The sequence below is a fragment of the Cyprinodon tularosa genome, unplaced genomic scaffold, assembly GCF_016077235.1.
Source record: "Cyprinodon tularosa strain WSP-4 unplaced genomic scaffold, ASM1607723v1 ctg340, whole genome shotgun sequence".
Taxonomy (NCBI): Eukaryota; Metazoa; Chordata; class Actinopteri; order Cyprinodontiformes; family Cyprinodontidae; genus Cyprinodon; species Cyprinodon tularosa.
In genome coordinates, this window is record NW_024039053.1 from 178,057 (window position 1) to 195,171 (window position 17,115).

The 17,115-nt window shown below is 36.3% G+C and overlaps 1 protein-coding gene across 1 annotated transcript in view; it reads right to left on the minus strand.

The window, feature by feature from the left end:
* Nucleotides 1-17,115, minus strand: part of LOC119789546 (uncharacterized protein KIAA1522 homolog) — a 40,345-nt gene that overhangs the window by 21,057 nt on the left and 2,173 nt on the right. The window contains exon 2 of the mRNA XM_038294470.1: nucleotides 7,015-7,330. Coding sequence (XP_038150398.1) covers nucleotides 7,015-7,306 — 292 coding nt within the window. The 5' untranslated portion in view covers nucleotides 7,307-7,330. The remainder of the gene's footprint in view (nucleotides 1-7,014; nucleotides 7,331-17,115) is intronic.

The following is a 17,115-nucleotide window of genomic DNA, read 5'->3' on the forward strand; positions in this document are numbered from 1 at the left end:
TTACCAAACGCATATGAGCGCAGAAAAAAAATGTAAACAGAAAAATGGAAAGACTGTTAGTCAGAGGTGTCAAATGTTTTAATATTTATTACTCAGGTAGAAATATAAATCCTACTGTTTAAAAGTACTCTTGTAAAAGTTAGAGGGTCAACTTAAGCTTTTTACTCAAGTAAAAATGTAAGGGTACCATTTCTAAAACTACTTAAAGTATAAAAATAAAAGTAATGCAGGGAATAATGTTAACAACAGATGCTTTAAACTTATACTGGTTACTGTACTACCCTATTAAAGGAACAATTTTCTACAATTCTGGATCATAACTCCCTTATACTTAAGTTTTATAACCAATAGTAACAGTGTTAATTATAACTTTGCATCATTATGAAAAAACTGTTTTTTGGTACGGGTCGAACAAATAGTTGGTGCCGGACCAACCACAAAGAAATTAATTCTCTAGATGAAATTATTTTGATAGTTTTAACTTTTTAAATACCAACATGCCATTACTAAAAACTAACGAGTCAATTTAAGAATGTAAGGAGTAGAAGGTAGAGATAATTGATTAAAAAAAATTGGAGTAGAAGTGAAAAGTTGTCTAAAAAATAATTACTCCTGCAATAGGCAAAGTTTCTACTTACACTGGAAAAACGATCTAGAAAAAAAGTACAAAGTTCTTAAATTAAGCGCATTTACCCTTAATTTGAGAAGGTAAATGAGATAGTTTGCCAATAGAATGAGTATTTTTACTCCTAAAATAAGATGTTTAAATAAAATGCACTGGAAAAAAGACAATGCAATCTTTTCTTATTTAAAGTGTAAATTGTGTTGTTCCATTTGCAAAATTTCTCTTACCTCCTCAATTCAAGAACAAATGTACGTATTTTAAGAAAAAATGGCTTATCTAGATTTTGATTTTTTTCCAGTGTAAGTTAACGAAATATTTGTACTTTGTTACTTGACTCCTCTGCTGTAAGTCTGGGCTGTTTTGTTAAATTAAGCAGAACGTAAAACTGTTTCATAAAATGAATGGTTTAAGCACACTACAAGGTTTGTGAGGTCAGGGTTCATCTGACTAAAGCCTACCTGTGTCCAGTTCCTTTAACTTGATACACAGCATGAGTCACGTTATACAAAACCTCCGTTGCAGGAGCAAAGGGTAATAAGCCTACAAATGGTTGGATGTTACAACCAACCAGGAATCCAGGTCGACCTGCTAAACCCATGACCAAAAGAAAATGAAAACAAATTAAAATCTTAGACCTGCTGACATCCGTTTGCTCAGTCTGTTACTCGAAGCAAACAGATGAGGATGTCGATTGTCCTGTAACTTATGTCGACATTTCAAACCATAGACGGATGGCCTACTTTAAAGGCTGATTTCTTCACATCTAATTCAGCCTTATTTAATTTTCCTGGACATAAGCATCAAATGGTATTCTGAAACAAGTTGGAGCTTCTTTCTAAAATTTTCCATTAAAAATCTGCTTGTGGAGACATTTTGGTCGACTTTTGTTTGCATGAGTAAATCAAGCCCCAGGTTCTCTTAAAGAGATGCTTCATGTCTCAAGTCTACTAATGTACAGCACATTACACAGTTATAAGAACCCCTTAAAAAAAAAATAATGGTCCTTTAATTGTAGTAGGATAGTCTCACACTGAAAGTGTGCTGCATTATGTAGTATGCATGTATATCCAAGGATACAGGAAATCGATCACAAATTAAACAAAACTGAAAATCACATAATCCAGCAAATTTTATATAATAGGATTTGTTTAGCAGGTGCTAATTAATGTGACTCCATAAATGTATTTGGATTTATTATTTCCTTTTTATAGAATGAGTTTAAGCTAATGCACTGGAATTGAATAAATACAATCAATGCTAAGCTACTGAATTAGTTCAAGAAACATTGATCCTAGGGCCCCTTAATGGCAATCCCCCCTTTAACGACCGACCCCTAGAATCATAGACAGGTTCAGATATTACAGGCTAACGATGGAACTAACGACCCATTCATCGGTTACCATTGCATGTTTCCAAGCGATACAAGGCGTTGTCTATATAAGACTCAAACTCACTGCGGATCCAGACATTTGAATTGAGAAAGCTTCCTGGAGAGGTGGCGAAACGTCTTCAAATCTTGAAAAACCAAGTCCAGTGGATATTTTTTGAATTTTTACGGAAAGGCATTGATCCTAGGGTTTTTTTTTATTTTATTTTTAAGTTCTAGCCATCTAAATGCGTTTCACAACATCACAAAGTTGAAGCTGATCCTTGTTTCTCCATGTGTGAAAACACATTATGGGGCCTTTAAGTAAAACTGTTAGAGCTATAAGAAAAACAGAGTAACCGGACCCAGAACCCCCCTGGTCCCCCCCGTAAGAATCTTGGCATGGCTTCTAATTAACCGGCTCCTTCATACCAAGCCTTGAATGATCAGGAGGCGTCACCTGGAGGGACTCACTTTTCCGGGCAAATGTTCAGTTAAAGCACAACTCGCTTCTACAATAAACCTCCTGCACTGTATTTTAGGAGTTTCTCTTCTAGTGAACAACGTCTGTTGTGCTTTGCTTGTTGCCAACGCTACAACTGATCATTGCTAAGGGCTCAGTAGCTATGCTGCATGTAAACCAATTAAACTTCAAGCTTCATAGTAAAAAGCAGCTCAGAGTCCTGCTGCTTTAAGGGAAAACGATGCAACAAGTCTGTAGGTGCCATTTTAAGTTAGTTAAAATATTTATACTGTGTTTTAGAAAATATAATCCCAATGAGAGGTGAATTAAAAGATTGTGCTATCTGTCCTGAAGCGGACCTCTAAGCCGACCTTGGCAAAGAGGGAAAAAAAGATCTCTTATCTCTTCTCAGAGTTTGCTCTGTCAAACAAAACTCCACTTTTCAGGAAAAAAAAGGTTTGCAAAATTCTCTGCAACTGAGCCCGCACGTGAATGTTTTAGTGATCTTTGACGTCAATGTAATCCATATCAAAAGACACGACTAAACAAAATAAAGTGTCTACATATTTCTCCTGTGCTGTAGGTTTCATTTGGTGATATGAGACTGAATGAGTCTTGAATCACATGGAAATCCCCAACACCCTCCCTGCTTGGGCTTCCACTGTGAGAACAAGCAGCAAAATAAACCAGCAGAGGCTCCTCCGTCTGTAAAGCAGTGAGCCAGGATCATAAGTGCTGCCAGGCAAACACAAGTAAACATCCCTGACACACTAAAAACTGCCTCCACTTGTGTTGTTTTATCTAAGCGCACTCAATAACAAGGGAAATGTGCTTGAATCCGAGCTGTTTTTATGTTTCGCGTCTTCTGCATTAAAGTGCAATTAATTTGCTAAGAGAAACTACAGTTGGCGTTGACGGTTCACGTTTATCAGGACTGGAAAAAAATAGTCTCACAAAAACAAACTGTACTGGAAGAGAAAAACCTGCTGATAAAAGAGTGCAGCTCTACAAGCTCCGACTTGATCTGTAAAGCACAGCTCTGGGAAAAGTCAAAACGTTGCTAAAACTTTCTTGGTAATTTATGAACACTTCTCTTTAGAAGGTAGTCTCTAAAAGCAGGCCTTTACTTAAGATAACTGCTGTTTATTCACATATCTGACTAACATTTAGAGGCACTCCTCTCTTACCGTCTATCACATCTAGAGGCAGAAGAATTATGCTTTTCTTTTACATTTTGGTATAAAGAAATACAGGAAATATGACACTTGTGGAAAAGACATGGCTGTTATTTACATCTTTTTCTGTTAATAAACACTAGATTATAGAGTAGACTATGATAAACAACTTGATCATTTAGGCCAAGAAGGGAAGCAGAAATAAGTGTTCAATATCCATCTAGTGAACAAACACAAATCCCTCTGGAAGCCAGTAAATTATATCTTTATTCTTTCTCAGTTATATCACGGTCGCATTCCCACATATTTGTACAGCTGCACCTTTCCATTGATCATTGGTTGGAATGTGTTTATTTTTACTTGATTGGTCAAAAAAATATCTTAAAGTGTAATTTAACTGAAACTTTTTTTTTTTTTAACCAGCACTGACAAACTAACTGCTGCTTTCACTCGTCCTGGAACACCCCCTATTAAGCCCCCACCACTCATACCCACACTTAGCCCTCAGGCTCTTTTGGCGCTGACCACTTTAGTAGCATGTTTCAAAACTTTCCTTGCAATCCATTGCATTCATCAAAACTAAAAACCTGGAACATGCTCTGTCTATAAACATATCAACCTACCCTAAGCACTATTATAATTTGTGTAAATTGATTAGGGAGGTTAGTGGACAATATTTATGCTTTAATGTATAAACTGAAACAATCAAATTCCTTTCTTTAAATTTCGATCAAAACTATGAAATCATTTCAATGTGGTTCTTTTATTTTAAGTGCTATTTCTTTAAACACAGCCTAAGATAAAACACAATAAACTGTGGGAAGAAGCCGGGCACTAAACGTAAAAGCACTTCGAATACCAGCGACCATTGTGTGCAAGGCACCTGAAGAGGGAAAAAAACAAACAAAAAACAGATCTAAGTAATTGGTTTCTCTGAAACATTCAGCCGTGTTAACTCCATGCAGTGTTGGAAAAACATCACCAATTACCTCATGGAGGAATTTACTCCTGCTCATTAAAAAAAAAAAAAATCACAGGATGTGAAGTAATTTTTAAATAGTTAGAGTCACCAAGTGTACAATGCACAAAAATATTCCACAATATAGGTGTAGTGCTTATAGAGAGGTCATTTATATGTTTGAATTTAAAATATTCAGAGGGAATTAAGAAAAAACAGAATTCAAAGACTGTTCCACACTGAGCTAGATTTATCAGTTGTTTCTTTAAAAAAGGGTCTCTAGATTAGAACTGCAACTAACGATCATTTTACTAATCGATTAATCTGTCAATTATTTTTTCAATTGATCGATTAATAATCAGATAGCAAAATGTTCTTAAAATAAGACTTTTACATAATTTAACCTGGTAAAACTAAATATTTCCCACTTGATGATTGAGCATATTGACTGTTTTTTTTATCCTAAATGTTTATACTTTTTTTTTTTTTTTTTTTATAATGTTGAAATATTTACTGCTCTACGTGGGTTTTACTGTCAGCTGATGGCATGTTTTTTTTAGGTCTATTTACTCCACTTAATGATTAATTATTATCCCCATTGTGGGATAATAAAGGGATTTTTTAAAAATAAATTACTAAATTAGTTAACGTTTATTTCGATTAATCACGACTAATCCAACAGTTTGTTCCAGTCCTACTCTGGAGTATTCATGTGTTCAAAAAACTGTCTGAAAAGCAAAGAACAGTGGCCATTTGACTAATAAGATAAGATGCTTGATTTTCCTCATCAAACTCTACCTTATGAAAACAAACTTCTTACCAACTCTAAAGCATTGATGGAGGTGTGATGATCGGGCCATCTTTTGCAATGACAGGAACAAAGTTCTCTGTAGCCATTGAGTTGACTATAAACTCCTGACTAAGTCAAAGTATTTTAAATAAACTTCAACTAGAGCAACTGACAGTTGATCAGTATCAACAACCCTTGTCTGAAGCAAGAGCCCATCCTCAGAGGGACAATAGGGTTTGGCCCCTCAAACAGTCAAATATCAGTTCTACCTCATTCAGCTACAGGGTTCTCCACTGGTAAATGAATGACTAACCAAGGTGGCCAAATGCCACTAGTGTTGCTAATGGTAAGGACTGTGACCTAAGAATACACCAGTTCAATTTAATCCTGCTTTTGTCAATTCGTAACAGTGGTTTTCTTTATAGATTCTGATTTTGTCCATATCAAATGGAGCACATACAGACTCAGTGTACAATTTGTTTTTACCGGATTAATAAATGCAAGAAGAGATAGTGGGTCAATATAAAAAATAATTGTTTGGGGATTTGTGACAGAGTTATCAAAAATGATTTCAAGATTATTCCGATCTTTGCATCATAGTACCAGAGCATGCCGTTTATTGTAGCTTCTATAGACACTAGATTATTGACTTTTTAGCTTTTATGCACTTCATGCAAAAAAAAAAAAAAAATATATATATATATATATATATATATATATATATATATATATATATATATATATATATATATATATATATATATTAACAAATCCAATGTAACTTTTAGAATTTGTTTCTAATTATCTAATAATTAGACATTTTCTGACAAAATTTTGCAACAATTATATAAAGTTTGTGTTGAAAACTTTTTGAACACCTGAAAATTATTACATTAAGATTTGCAAAAAGTATATTGGAGAGGAAGATGCTCAACGTTTATTTTTGTGGGTTCAACTAATGCTTCCAATTATTAAAAACTTTAATACTGCTTTGCTTTATCTGGCACAGGGTGCCTTGGATCTCTGCAGGGTTCAATGAAAGACTATCAGGGGATTATAGAGAGAAATGTGCTGGCCAGTATCAGAAAGCTTGGTCTCACTCACAGGTTAACAGGATAATGACCCAAAACACAGCTAAAAACAGCCAAGAATGGCTAAGAGGAAAACATTCTGAAATGGCTTCTATGGCCCTGACCTAAATCCTATTGAGCATCTTTGGAAGGAGCTGAAACAATAATTTCTGGAAAAGGGTAGCCTTCAAACCTGAGCCAACTGCAACAGTTTGCTCATGAGGGGTGGGCCAAAATACCTGCCGACAGAAGCAGGAGTCTCATTGACAATAACAGGAATTAACTCATCGCAGTGATTAACTCAAAAAATTGTGAAACAAAATATAAAGTTGGGGAGCCATCATTTTTGTCCAGGCTTGTTCATAAGTTGATTTCCCAAAAATCATCTTTTTGACTCATTACTGAAAAGTAATGTTTGACTTTAATTTTTTAATTTCCATAGAAGTTTTAATTATTATAACTTTTAGTTTTTTTGTGACCTTTGTGGGTCACAAAATCTCCACATGCAGATTTTGGAGAAATGGAGAATAAGAAAACCTAAAAGAACTGTATCCTGTGAAGCCTTACCATGACTGTTACCATGGTGATGAGTCTGCCTCCCTGACTTCTGTCCACCCTTGTGTCCACCATGATGTCCTGCACGGTGTCCATCCAGGGCCAGGTCCAGCGCAGGGCCCAAACCGTGGTTCTGCCCATTACTGCCGGTCTTCCTCTTCTTTCTCTTGAACCAGTTGAATGCTCGACCGAGGGAGCGTGTGCGCTTTTTTCGACCTTTTTTGCTGTGCTTGTCCTGGGTAAAGACATGGATCACGTCTTGGGGAAGGAGTTCCCCAACCCCCAGGGAATCACGGTTTGACATGCTGCTTCACGGTGGAGCTACGTCCTTAAAAATAGGAGAAATGGGAGAAAAAAAAAAGAGATAAATTAGGAAACATTAGAGAAGCTTTGATTATTTTCTAACCCTGTTTTTTACGATAATCTCCTAAAAGAATTATCACTTTTTAACTTTACTCAATTAGGGGAATTTGACAGTTTAAAGTAGAAGTCTTGATAGAAAATTTAAAAAAATAATTATTTGAGACATGCGTCTTGTGCCTTAGATCAAGCATGTCTCTGCGGGCTGTCCCATTACAGCCAGCAGCACAGACCCCTCTCCTTCCTCTGAGCCAAACCCCACCGTCCTGCAAAGAAAGAACTGGCACCGCTCCCTTCATTCCATAACACGGAGTCATAATTCACAAAGCCGCACCCGTAAGCTTCTTGCACTCTTACACACAGTCAAACAGCACACCGGGATGAGCTTTAAAAAGAGAGAGAGGAAAAAAAGTAAACATTGTCTAATTTGAAGCTAATGGTTCCTACTGAACAGCTTGCATTCATGTTGTAGTGCATTTCTGCTTCTTGTTTCAATAAACTATGTTCCAGGGTTTTTGTTTTTTTCCCAACACAATTCCAGTGATCTCATCCAGCTCCTTTTGCTTCCATCCTCAACCCAACCCTGCCCTCACCTTTCAATGTAACCTCAGATGGATTTCCAGGTATTTCTCTTGGGAATCCTAGGCTTGGCTTTTCCAAGCCATGCATATGTTTTGACACATTTCATTCAAATAATAGGTTAAGTGTAGAAACCAAAATATGAAACTTGTAAACAATAGATGGTAGATTGCAGGAGAAGCACCTTAATTGATGTGTGGGAAATCTAGTAGCACACATACTCCAGTCTGGGGAATCGCTTTGTCACCACATGATGGGACATGAAATACAAACCACAAAAATCCTCCTCTCAGAATCACTTCCAGATAGAGAGAACTGTTGTTCCATGGATTAAAGCTTGTTAGTACATATACATGTATTCAATATGTCAGCTCCTTCAACCCACCAAAAAAATAAATCAATCTCTGCATAATTTCTCCCAAAAATGTGAAAAAATCTAAATGATTAATTTTAGCCCCTCTCAAAATGGAAAAAACTTGAGAACAGATTGTTTGAGTGTTTTAGCCTATATAAGTCAGCTAAGGAATATAGGGGGGATAAGAACTGAAACTCTTAATACAAGCATTTTGTTTTGGAAGCATGCCAGAAAGAAAAAAACAGTTATAGTTTTAATAGCCTAAAGAAAACTAAGAGTTTTTGCTTTATGTTATTTAATTACCTCCACCTAGGGACCTACCAAAGCTAAATGTTAACTGCAAATGCTAAGAATGGATTTTAATAATTTTTTTTCCCCAAAGGTGTGCCTCAGTCTAAGGAACCATCCGTTAAATGTTGGTGATGATCCGGATCACCATCTGGATCCAGGATTTTTTTTAAGAAGATTCTGTGAATACAGGTGTTAACTTAAGGTGGAAGTCAGTCACAGTATGTCACGGGAAATTAGTTACTTGGTGGAGGTCTGCGCTGTCTGAATGCTTTTCTAGTTTAATTTTGTATTTTTCTCTGATGTGTGAGGCTGTTTCTGTTCCAAAGGCAAGGTAACTTTATTCATTTCAGTAACAATGCCATCCAAAGACCTGAGAAGCTTGTTAGAGAGCATGGCCTCATGATCTCACAAATGAAAATAATTACAGCGGAATAGCAATTAAAAAAAGTGAATTAATTCCCAGTGCAGGATATCATATTTTCTTATATTCCTCAGACTTAAACATAATAAATAAATCTGCAGGAATACCTGAAGAGAACAAGAAAGTGGACTGTGGATGATCTAAAATACCTGGGTTCAAATTCTTTATGGAAAAAAATTTCAAGTTAGATCAACTCACGGCCCCCATTTCTTTAAATGATAAAAGCAAAAAATATTAAATTCTAAATTGTTTATTATTTTCAATTTTTTAACCATAAACAGTATTTTATAGAACCAAAAAATTCTGATATCTTTAAAACTGAGACATAGAGATACGAAATGAAACATCTTGCTTCTTTTTCAGTATATAAAAGTAAAAAAAAAAAAAAAAAAAAAAAAAACAGAATATAACTGACATAGATTCTGCCATTAATGGTTTTCTTTTTATATCTGTCCAGACATTCTTCATATATTCCTAATATTTAGCCATCCTTTCAAAACTCTCTTTGGATAAATAGTCAGTCCTCACATTTTTAACTATAAGATTTAATCTGCATCTATTTTGAATGGCCCTGCATAAACAAAATCTTTCCAACAACCTCAAATGGAGCCAGACCTGCACTTTTAGAGACATCTGATAGTGCAAAGAGGAAAAAAAGAAAAAGATCCCCTCTCCCTGTTTGCTTCAACCGCACACCATTGTATAGATCCATTGCCATCTTGTTCACAAACAGGGAATCATACAACCTTTCCACAACAAAGGCACCAACAATTGTGACACTAGTATTTTCTGTGAAGGCAAAAATGTATATATGTATTTTTGTGGGATAGTCATTTTCAATGTAGAAGTGAACAGAATGTGTTGTTTACTACTTAAAACACTAAAAGGAGAAGTTTGTATGCAAATTAGGTAGATCCCGTTGATACATCAAAGCCTTTATAAATTTAAGGATTTTATTTTTTTAAATCCTTAGCGGTATACTTTTCCCCACCCCTGCAGCACATCTGAAATTATTTAAAATGTGAACAGCAGATGCAAACCAAGAAGTTACCCTAACAACAGACTCTCCTCGTTGCACTTTTCTCCTGTTCTAAATTACAGTAATTTAAGCATGACTAACATCCATGCATCAGTATTTGCCACACTGGCCAATAATCAGATGGCTTTCTCAGGGGATGACGGGCTGGTTTGTTCCCCTGCAGCCCGCAGGCGGCTGAAAGTCCAACAACTCCTCATGTTACCAACAGAGGGATGAGATCAATGTGAAGAACTCAGGGTTGCGGCAGAGACCACCCAGAGGACCAGTACCTGTATAGTCTGGTTTTCAAGAAAATGAGTCATGCCACCAGTGATGTGGGTACCCAAAATACCTGTAATTTGGAAGATTTTTAAACAAATCTATACAAGGGTGAGGCACAATTTTAAAATTTCTTTTTTAACACTTTATTCTCTAGTTTCAAACTTTCAATTCAATTGTTTTCTTATTGGAAAATAAAACACAAATACATTTTTTTTTTTTTTTTTTTTTTTTTGCAAAATTGCTATCTAGATGCTTATCATAGTCCTACCTGATGATCCCTAAAAGAGCATAACTCAACATTCTCAGTTTAGAAATTTGTAAAGACAACACATGCTGCCTGACTCATTATTTCTGTATCAGCAGAATTATTGTTCTTCTCCTAGTCCAGCCCCAGTTCTCCAGAGACATACATGTTTCCTAATCTGTTGTTTATTTAGCCTCATGTTGGACAGAAGATCCCTGTCTAACCACACAAACCTCAACTCGCTGTGTCAATACCTGCAACATGAACTCAGACGGCAGTCTGCACACAGAGCAGCAAAAGCAAAATGGTTTTTGCCCTGGAATGAGACTCCAACTCAACAAATATCCATATATTGATTGAGCACAGCTGACAGCGTTGCAGCTTTAGATCTTAAATTCCAGAGCCAATCTGCATATCGTCTCCCGTTTGGCAGAGACGTCAAGTAAAGTTGAAAAGATGAACAGTGGGTGACACCTGCTTCGCCTGAAGCAAACCTCTGTTGTTTACATTGACACATTAATTCCGGATTATTACAGAAAGTCCATCCATCACTGAAAAAGTTTTTGGGATGAATGAGAGGAAAGCCTGAGATTAATCCGGTTAATGTTTAAAATAACCGATATACTAAACTGGGAGCTCAGAATCATTTACAATAGCTTATTCTTTTTTTTTTTTTTTTTTTTGCAGTATTTTAATTAAGAGAGTGAAAATCTTCCAAATACTTTTTTTTTATTTTTTATTACGCGTAGAGTTGAATATTTTTCAGAAAACAAAAACAACAGATTCTGTTTCTCGGGAAAATCCTAATATATGCAATTTGCATTTCTGTGTTTAGTAGTCATGTCTCATCATGTTGGCTATGGTTTGTCTCATTTCTTCCTGACAATACCCCAGAGGTCTTGAACACAGAGCGGCATTAGCTTTGTTTTACAACCGTCCCAAATCTGGGTTACATTCCTGCTGTCTGAGCTTCTTTTTCATAAGGTTTCCTTCCACTCAACTTTCCTAGAAAAATATGCATCGATGCAGCACTGTGAACAGCTAGACTCAAATGATAACCTTTTTTTTTTTTGGTATGACATCTACTAAACGACTGTCAATTCAGCAGGCGTCACGCCATCTGAGGTTGTCATTAGCTCAAAGCTATAATCATTCACATAAACAGAAAAATGCAATTAAAATACACATGTCTGTTTAATCTATAGTGCTTTTAAAGGGGTTATTTCTGTTTTTAATGCTACTTTTTTTGCCTTTTGGTCACAATTAGACAAGTTAAAATATCCAACATGAGCAAAGTAAATGCAAAACACTGATTATAAAAGATTGTATTCATTAAGATAAACTATCCAGACAGCCTTCCTATGGTGTAGAAATGTGCTCCAGGTTTTTCAACTCTTGGCTGTAACACTTCCCATCAGGCCTTTGAGTTGAGACAAAAGCTAATATTCTGGCTATTAGTCAGACTTAAGCCCAAACTTTGACTAGGCTGTTCCAAGTGTACTTAGGGGAGGGTTTTAAGTCAGTCAAAGGTGGACTTGCTTGTGTGCTTTGGATCCCTGTCCTGCTGTTTAACCAAAGACAGATCCTTCGCTTATGAACCGATGTGGGACATTGTTCATTGAATATTCTGACAGACAGCAGATCCAATGGTTTCAGCTTTTAACACAATCCAAAGAACAGCTCCAGACCATCATACTACCACCACCCTGTTTTACTGTTGAAAGCCTTTGGGCCAAACTGCTGTTTATGTTTTAGTTGGTACCACAACGAAAAATAAAACTGGTTTCTAGAAAAAAAATAAAATAAAAATAAAAATAAAAAAATTGGTCTAACAGAAAAAACATGATTTAAAATGTGGGTGAAAACTTTTGTATAGTAGCACCTTGATGGTTTGGATGTTTTTTTATTCTTAATTAGAAAAATCATTTAAAAACTGCATTTCGATTTTACTCTACTTACTTTAGCCAAATAAGCAAGCATCCTGGGGGACAACAGAGGGGGCTAGAGGAAATATAAGACTCACCACAGTGAGTCACACAAGGAAGCAAGCTGCCTGACTCGCAGACTGTTCTGCCTCACAGGGATACGGCAAGAGGGCGTGGCGGCGCTGCAAACAGCCACCTTTGTTTGAGTTAGGACTGGCTTGGTTTATCCATGGGGCCATTCACATCCACACCTGAGCTGCTGGTTTCACATGGCTCTGTCCCCGTATGACAGGTCGGATGGCCAATATTATCCTCATAAGAAGCCAGAAGGCCGTTTCGGATAAACTTTAGCTTTGGGAACTAATAAAAACTTTATTAATCAGCACCCCAGAGTGGAAAATAACAGTTTTCAACTTTTATGGCTGTTGCTAAATAGCAAGTGTTGAGCAAAACTGGTGTTACAGTGAAGCACCTGCAGGCATCAGTGAGGGCGTTGGCTGTCTTTTCTGGGCTTTATCAAACAAAGGAGAGCATTGCAGCTCCAGAACAAACTTAAGTAACCTTGTCTGAACTTATCTGTGGGAGCTCAGTGTACAGGACGGGCATGATGAACGACCTGGGTTAGTGTAAGACGGAAAAACTGGAAATGTTCAAAAGTGTAAAGAAGAAACTTGTGGGTTTGTGCCATGTCTTTTTTTTTTTTTTTTTAAGGCAAAACATCAGGGTGGCCAAAAAGTTTCCAGTCGTTTGTTTGCCTGCCAGCACATCAGCATAAACAGGCAGTGTTAAAAGGCGGAAAGATAATCTCATTCTGACATAATGTGGTTTCTTTGTTTGTTGGAGAGACGATACAACTTCAGAAAACAACCATGTAGGTAACAAGAACAACAAAAAACAAACAGCAAGCCCTGCGGGGCCATAACCACTCAAACATAGCCCAAAAATAGTCTAGGAGGTTGTTTTTTTTTCAGGTTCTACGCCTTCAGTGTGTGCATGTTGAAGGAGAAGGATCTTTAAACAGGGGGGGTAATGCGAGCTGGTGGAGCTGTCAAAGCCATGCAGCAGCTTGCCTGGTAAGAGCGGCAGCTGCATTCCTGAGAGATTGATAATTACCGTCTGAAGAACTATTCTCTCCAAATCTGCTTTCTCCCTCCCCATTACAGACACAAGCACCAGTCCTCCACCCTACATCGGCTCTTCATCCTCTCCTTGCCACACTTCCCTCCTACAGCCCCTCTACCACACTGGGCCACAGGGAAGAAAATGGATAATAGCCGGCACATGGGAGGCATTTAGAGATAATATGATATACAGATGCGTGTTTTCAATAAGAGAAACTCAGAACCCTTAAAAGACCTTGTTCTGTAACTTTGTTTAAAAAACTACCAGATTACAAGGATTGACAGATTATCATCTAATCTGGTGATTAAGTTAGTGGTATAAAAATGAACCAAGGTTTTAAAACCACCTACATCATCAGCGTAACTATTGATAGGTTTAACATTTCTCCTACCGAGATGCCGGAAAAAAGCTGCAGGGTTTGGTGCCCAGCTGATCACTGCCGTTCAGCTGGCTGAAAGGAGGATACTAGTTCTGGATAGAGTATAATGACAGGACAAAAAGGGTTTCTTTTTTAAACAACTTTGGTATAATTACGGCTCTAACTAGGTTGCTCTGTCAGCTAAACGCACGTTTTATAGTCTCTTTACTAAAGTTAATGATTAATCAATTACTAAATTAGTTTATGATTATATCAATAATCAATTAATCACGAATAATCCAATTCATTTTTTCAGCACTAGATACCACACTTTTCATTAGCTGTAAGACAAACAATTTTGACTTTCTGGCAACATTTTTGGTTATAAACATTACAAAACAAGAAAAAAAAATAATGATTTGTAAAAGATTTAAGTGAAAAGATCAAGGGAATAAAACTTCATATCAAATCTAATTTGAAGAACTCCTGTACTCTTAGTATCACTTCTAGTTTGTTAATAAGTAGAAAAAAAATACATTTTTTATTAAAAATTATTTCATTAATAACCATATTATTTTTTGGATTTATCCTTTTTGTTTGTTTTGTTTTCATATTTCCTCACAAGCCAAATGTTAAAAAAAAGAAACTGTTCAGCATTGGTCGAGTTAAAGTCAAAAGAGCAAAAACAAACACCTTTATGTCTAGTTTGATCTATTCTGCTATGCTGTAAAGAAAAAAAATTGACAAATTGATTTCAAATGAATTATGAGGTATTCCTCAAGCATAGTTCGATAGTAACACACCCAAGGTGTACCATTTTGTGCAAAATTTTGATATATTATTTTGTGTTATAAGCACAATATTAAAAAACACGGAACAGAACTAGATTACAAATTGTATATTTTATGCTCCTAAAAAAATTAAACCTTCTGGAAAAAAAAAACACCTATACAGCCTATTTGCAAAAACAAGATCAGAACTTTAAACATATTTAAAACTTATTCAAGTAGACTTACATTTATCATTACATTTTAACTCTAGAAACTGTTCAAAGTTCCAAAACTGAATTGTTTACCTTATGCATGCAGATATATTTACTCAGACATGAATACTAATTTTTGAAAAAGATGAAACTGATTATGAAACAACTTCCTGAAGGAGCGTCCCAGTCCTAAAGGGGGATTAGAAATGGCTTTTTGTGCCAATGAAGGTACTGGTTTAATCTATAGTTGCAATGGATATCTGTTGAGCGATGACTTACAGTAAACTCCATCCAAGCTTAAAGCTCGACGTGCTAACAAGCAGGTATCAGGTTTTTTGATTCCCAGTGTAACTCTAGAGCATCCATTCTTAACCTGCTTCTCAGGTCAGATTTATCTCTGCCTCAGAACAATGATAGTTTTACCGCCTCCCATAAAGCACTCCAGAAACGTTTTAACCATCAATGAAATTGAAGTAGTGGCAGAAGGGAAACACCATTAGGATGTAGGACACCAAGTCCTGAGCTCAGGGATGAGAAGTTCTGATCTAGAAAAGCCAGATTGGAAAAAGTTGTTCTAATATTCTGAAATATAAGGCATTCATATCTATGATTATGAATTATATGAAATGTAATTGAGTTCAGTGGGTGATTATTTTCTATCTATAATTCCAAACAAACAATAAATACAATTTACAGAAATACAACTAATTTCTTACATGAATAATAGTTGTTGCACTAAAGCTGTAAGGTCATATAATACTTTATCTTTTGATGTATAAAAAAAAATTATATAACAAGAATTTTTTGTGTATGATGTAACATAAGCAGTTCCCTGTTTAATAGAACATAAAATGGTGATTTAGGGGGATTTCTCCAGCTATTTGCTCTGTTAGAGGCTGTGTTTGACTCCTTCACACCAACCCAGCTCAAAGTTTGCTAAATGTATTATAAACAAAACAGACGCCACAATAGCAGTAATACCATCCTTTAATTTCTATGCAAAGACTGGCTTTTGAGATGTTAGAAATATTTCCCTATGATCAAATTGAACCTCCTAGGTGAGAGAGAGCACAGTGGAACAGATGGCGGAGTTGCCAAGAAATTGTGGTAATTTAATGAAAATCACTTAAAACCAAGATAATAGTCTTTAAAGTTCAGATTTAGATCTATTCAGGTCCAACAGAACCATCCAGGCATGGGTAACCAACTATGGGTAAAAAAAAAAACATACCTTTACAGTTCTGATGCAGTGGTTTGCACAAAGCTACAGTCTGAGCCCAACTACATTTAGCTTTAAACCTTGTTTTGCAACGTTTAGAGATGAAGCCCAGCAGGATTTCTATCTTTAAAGTGTCTTGTTTGCTTTTGCTTGCAGGGGTTGCCAGGTCACCGACCTAGGACTGCAGCCCTATAGACCCCTAAACTGCCTGGCCAATCTTGGATTAAAAGAAACTGTTGTGGAACAACACTGACCAGGTCACAAAGAGGGCAAACACAGCTGGACCGCAAAGAGGTTTAAAAATACAACCTGGAATCGCTCCGTTTCTGTTAGGCCTCAGGGTTAAATTTAAATACCACTCAGTCTGAGAAGCAAAGAAAGGGATTATAGTGAAGAAAATTAAGAATCTAAGACAAAGAAAAGTGTGAAAACAAGCAAATTTACAACATGTGCACAGAGTACCATTGCTCTCCTCCTTTCCACATGAACTCAATCGATTTTTCTTAACTGCTGACAAGAACTTACTGATGATTTAATCATCGCTCTGATTAACATCCACCATTTCCCACTCATGAGCCACCCATTTCCACACTGACACACACAGATCACTCAGTCAGTCATGTGACTGTTACTGATTGTTCCTCTTGTTGTCTTGTCTGACCTTTCCTCCTCCTTCCTAAACCTGACTGCACCGTTCCTTAGAAAAACAATGCATCTTGTAAAATTTCCCTTTTAACAAATACACCAATCAAGTGGGATTTAGAGTCACACACGTTTTCACTGATTTATTTCTCTTATTCATAAATGGTATCAAATCCAGTAGCCTACAACATTTTCAACCAAATAAATATTGATGTTGAATTTGCAAAAAAACATATCAAGTTGAGGACAAACATCGGGGAAAATAATCACTACAATCCTTCAATTTTTTCCATAGTGAACCTTTTTTAAAGATAA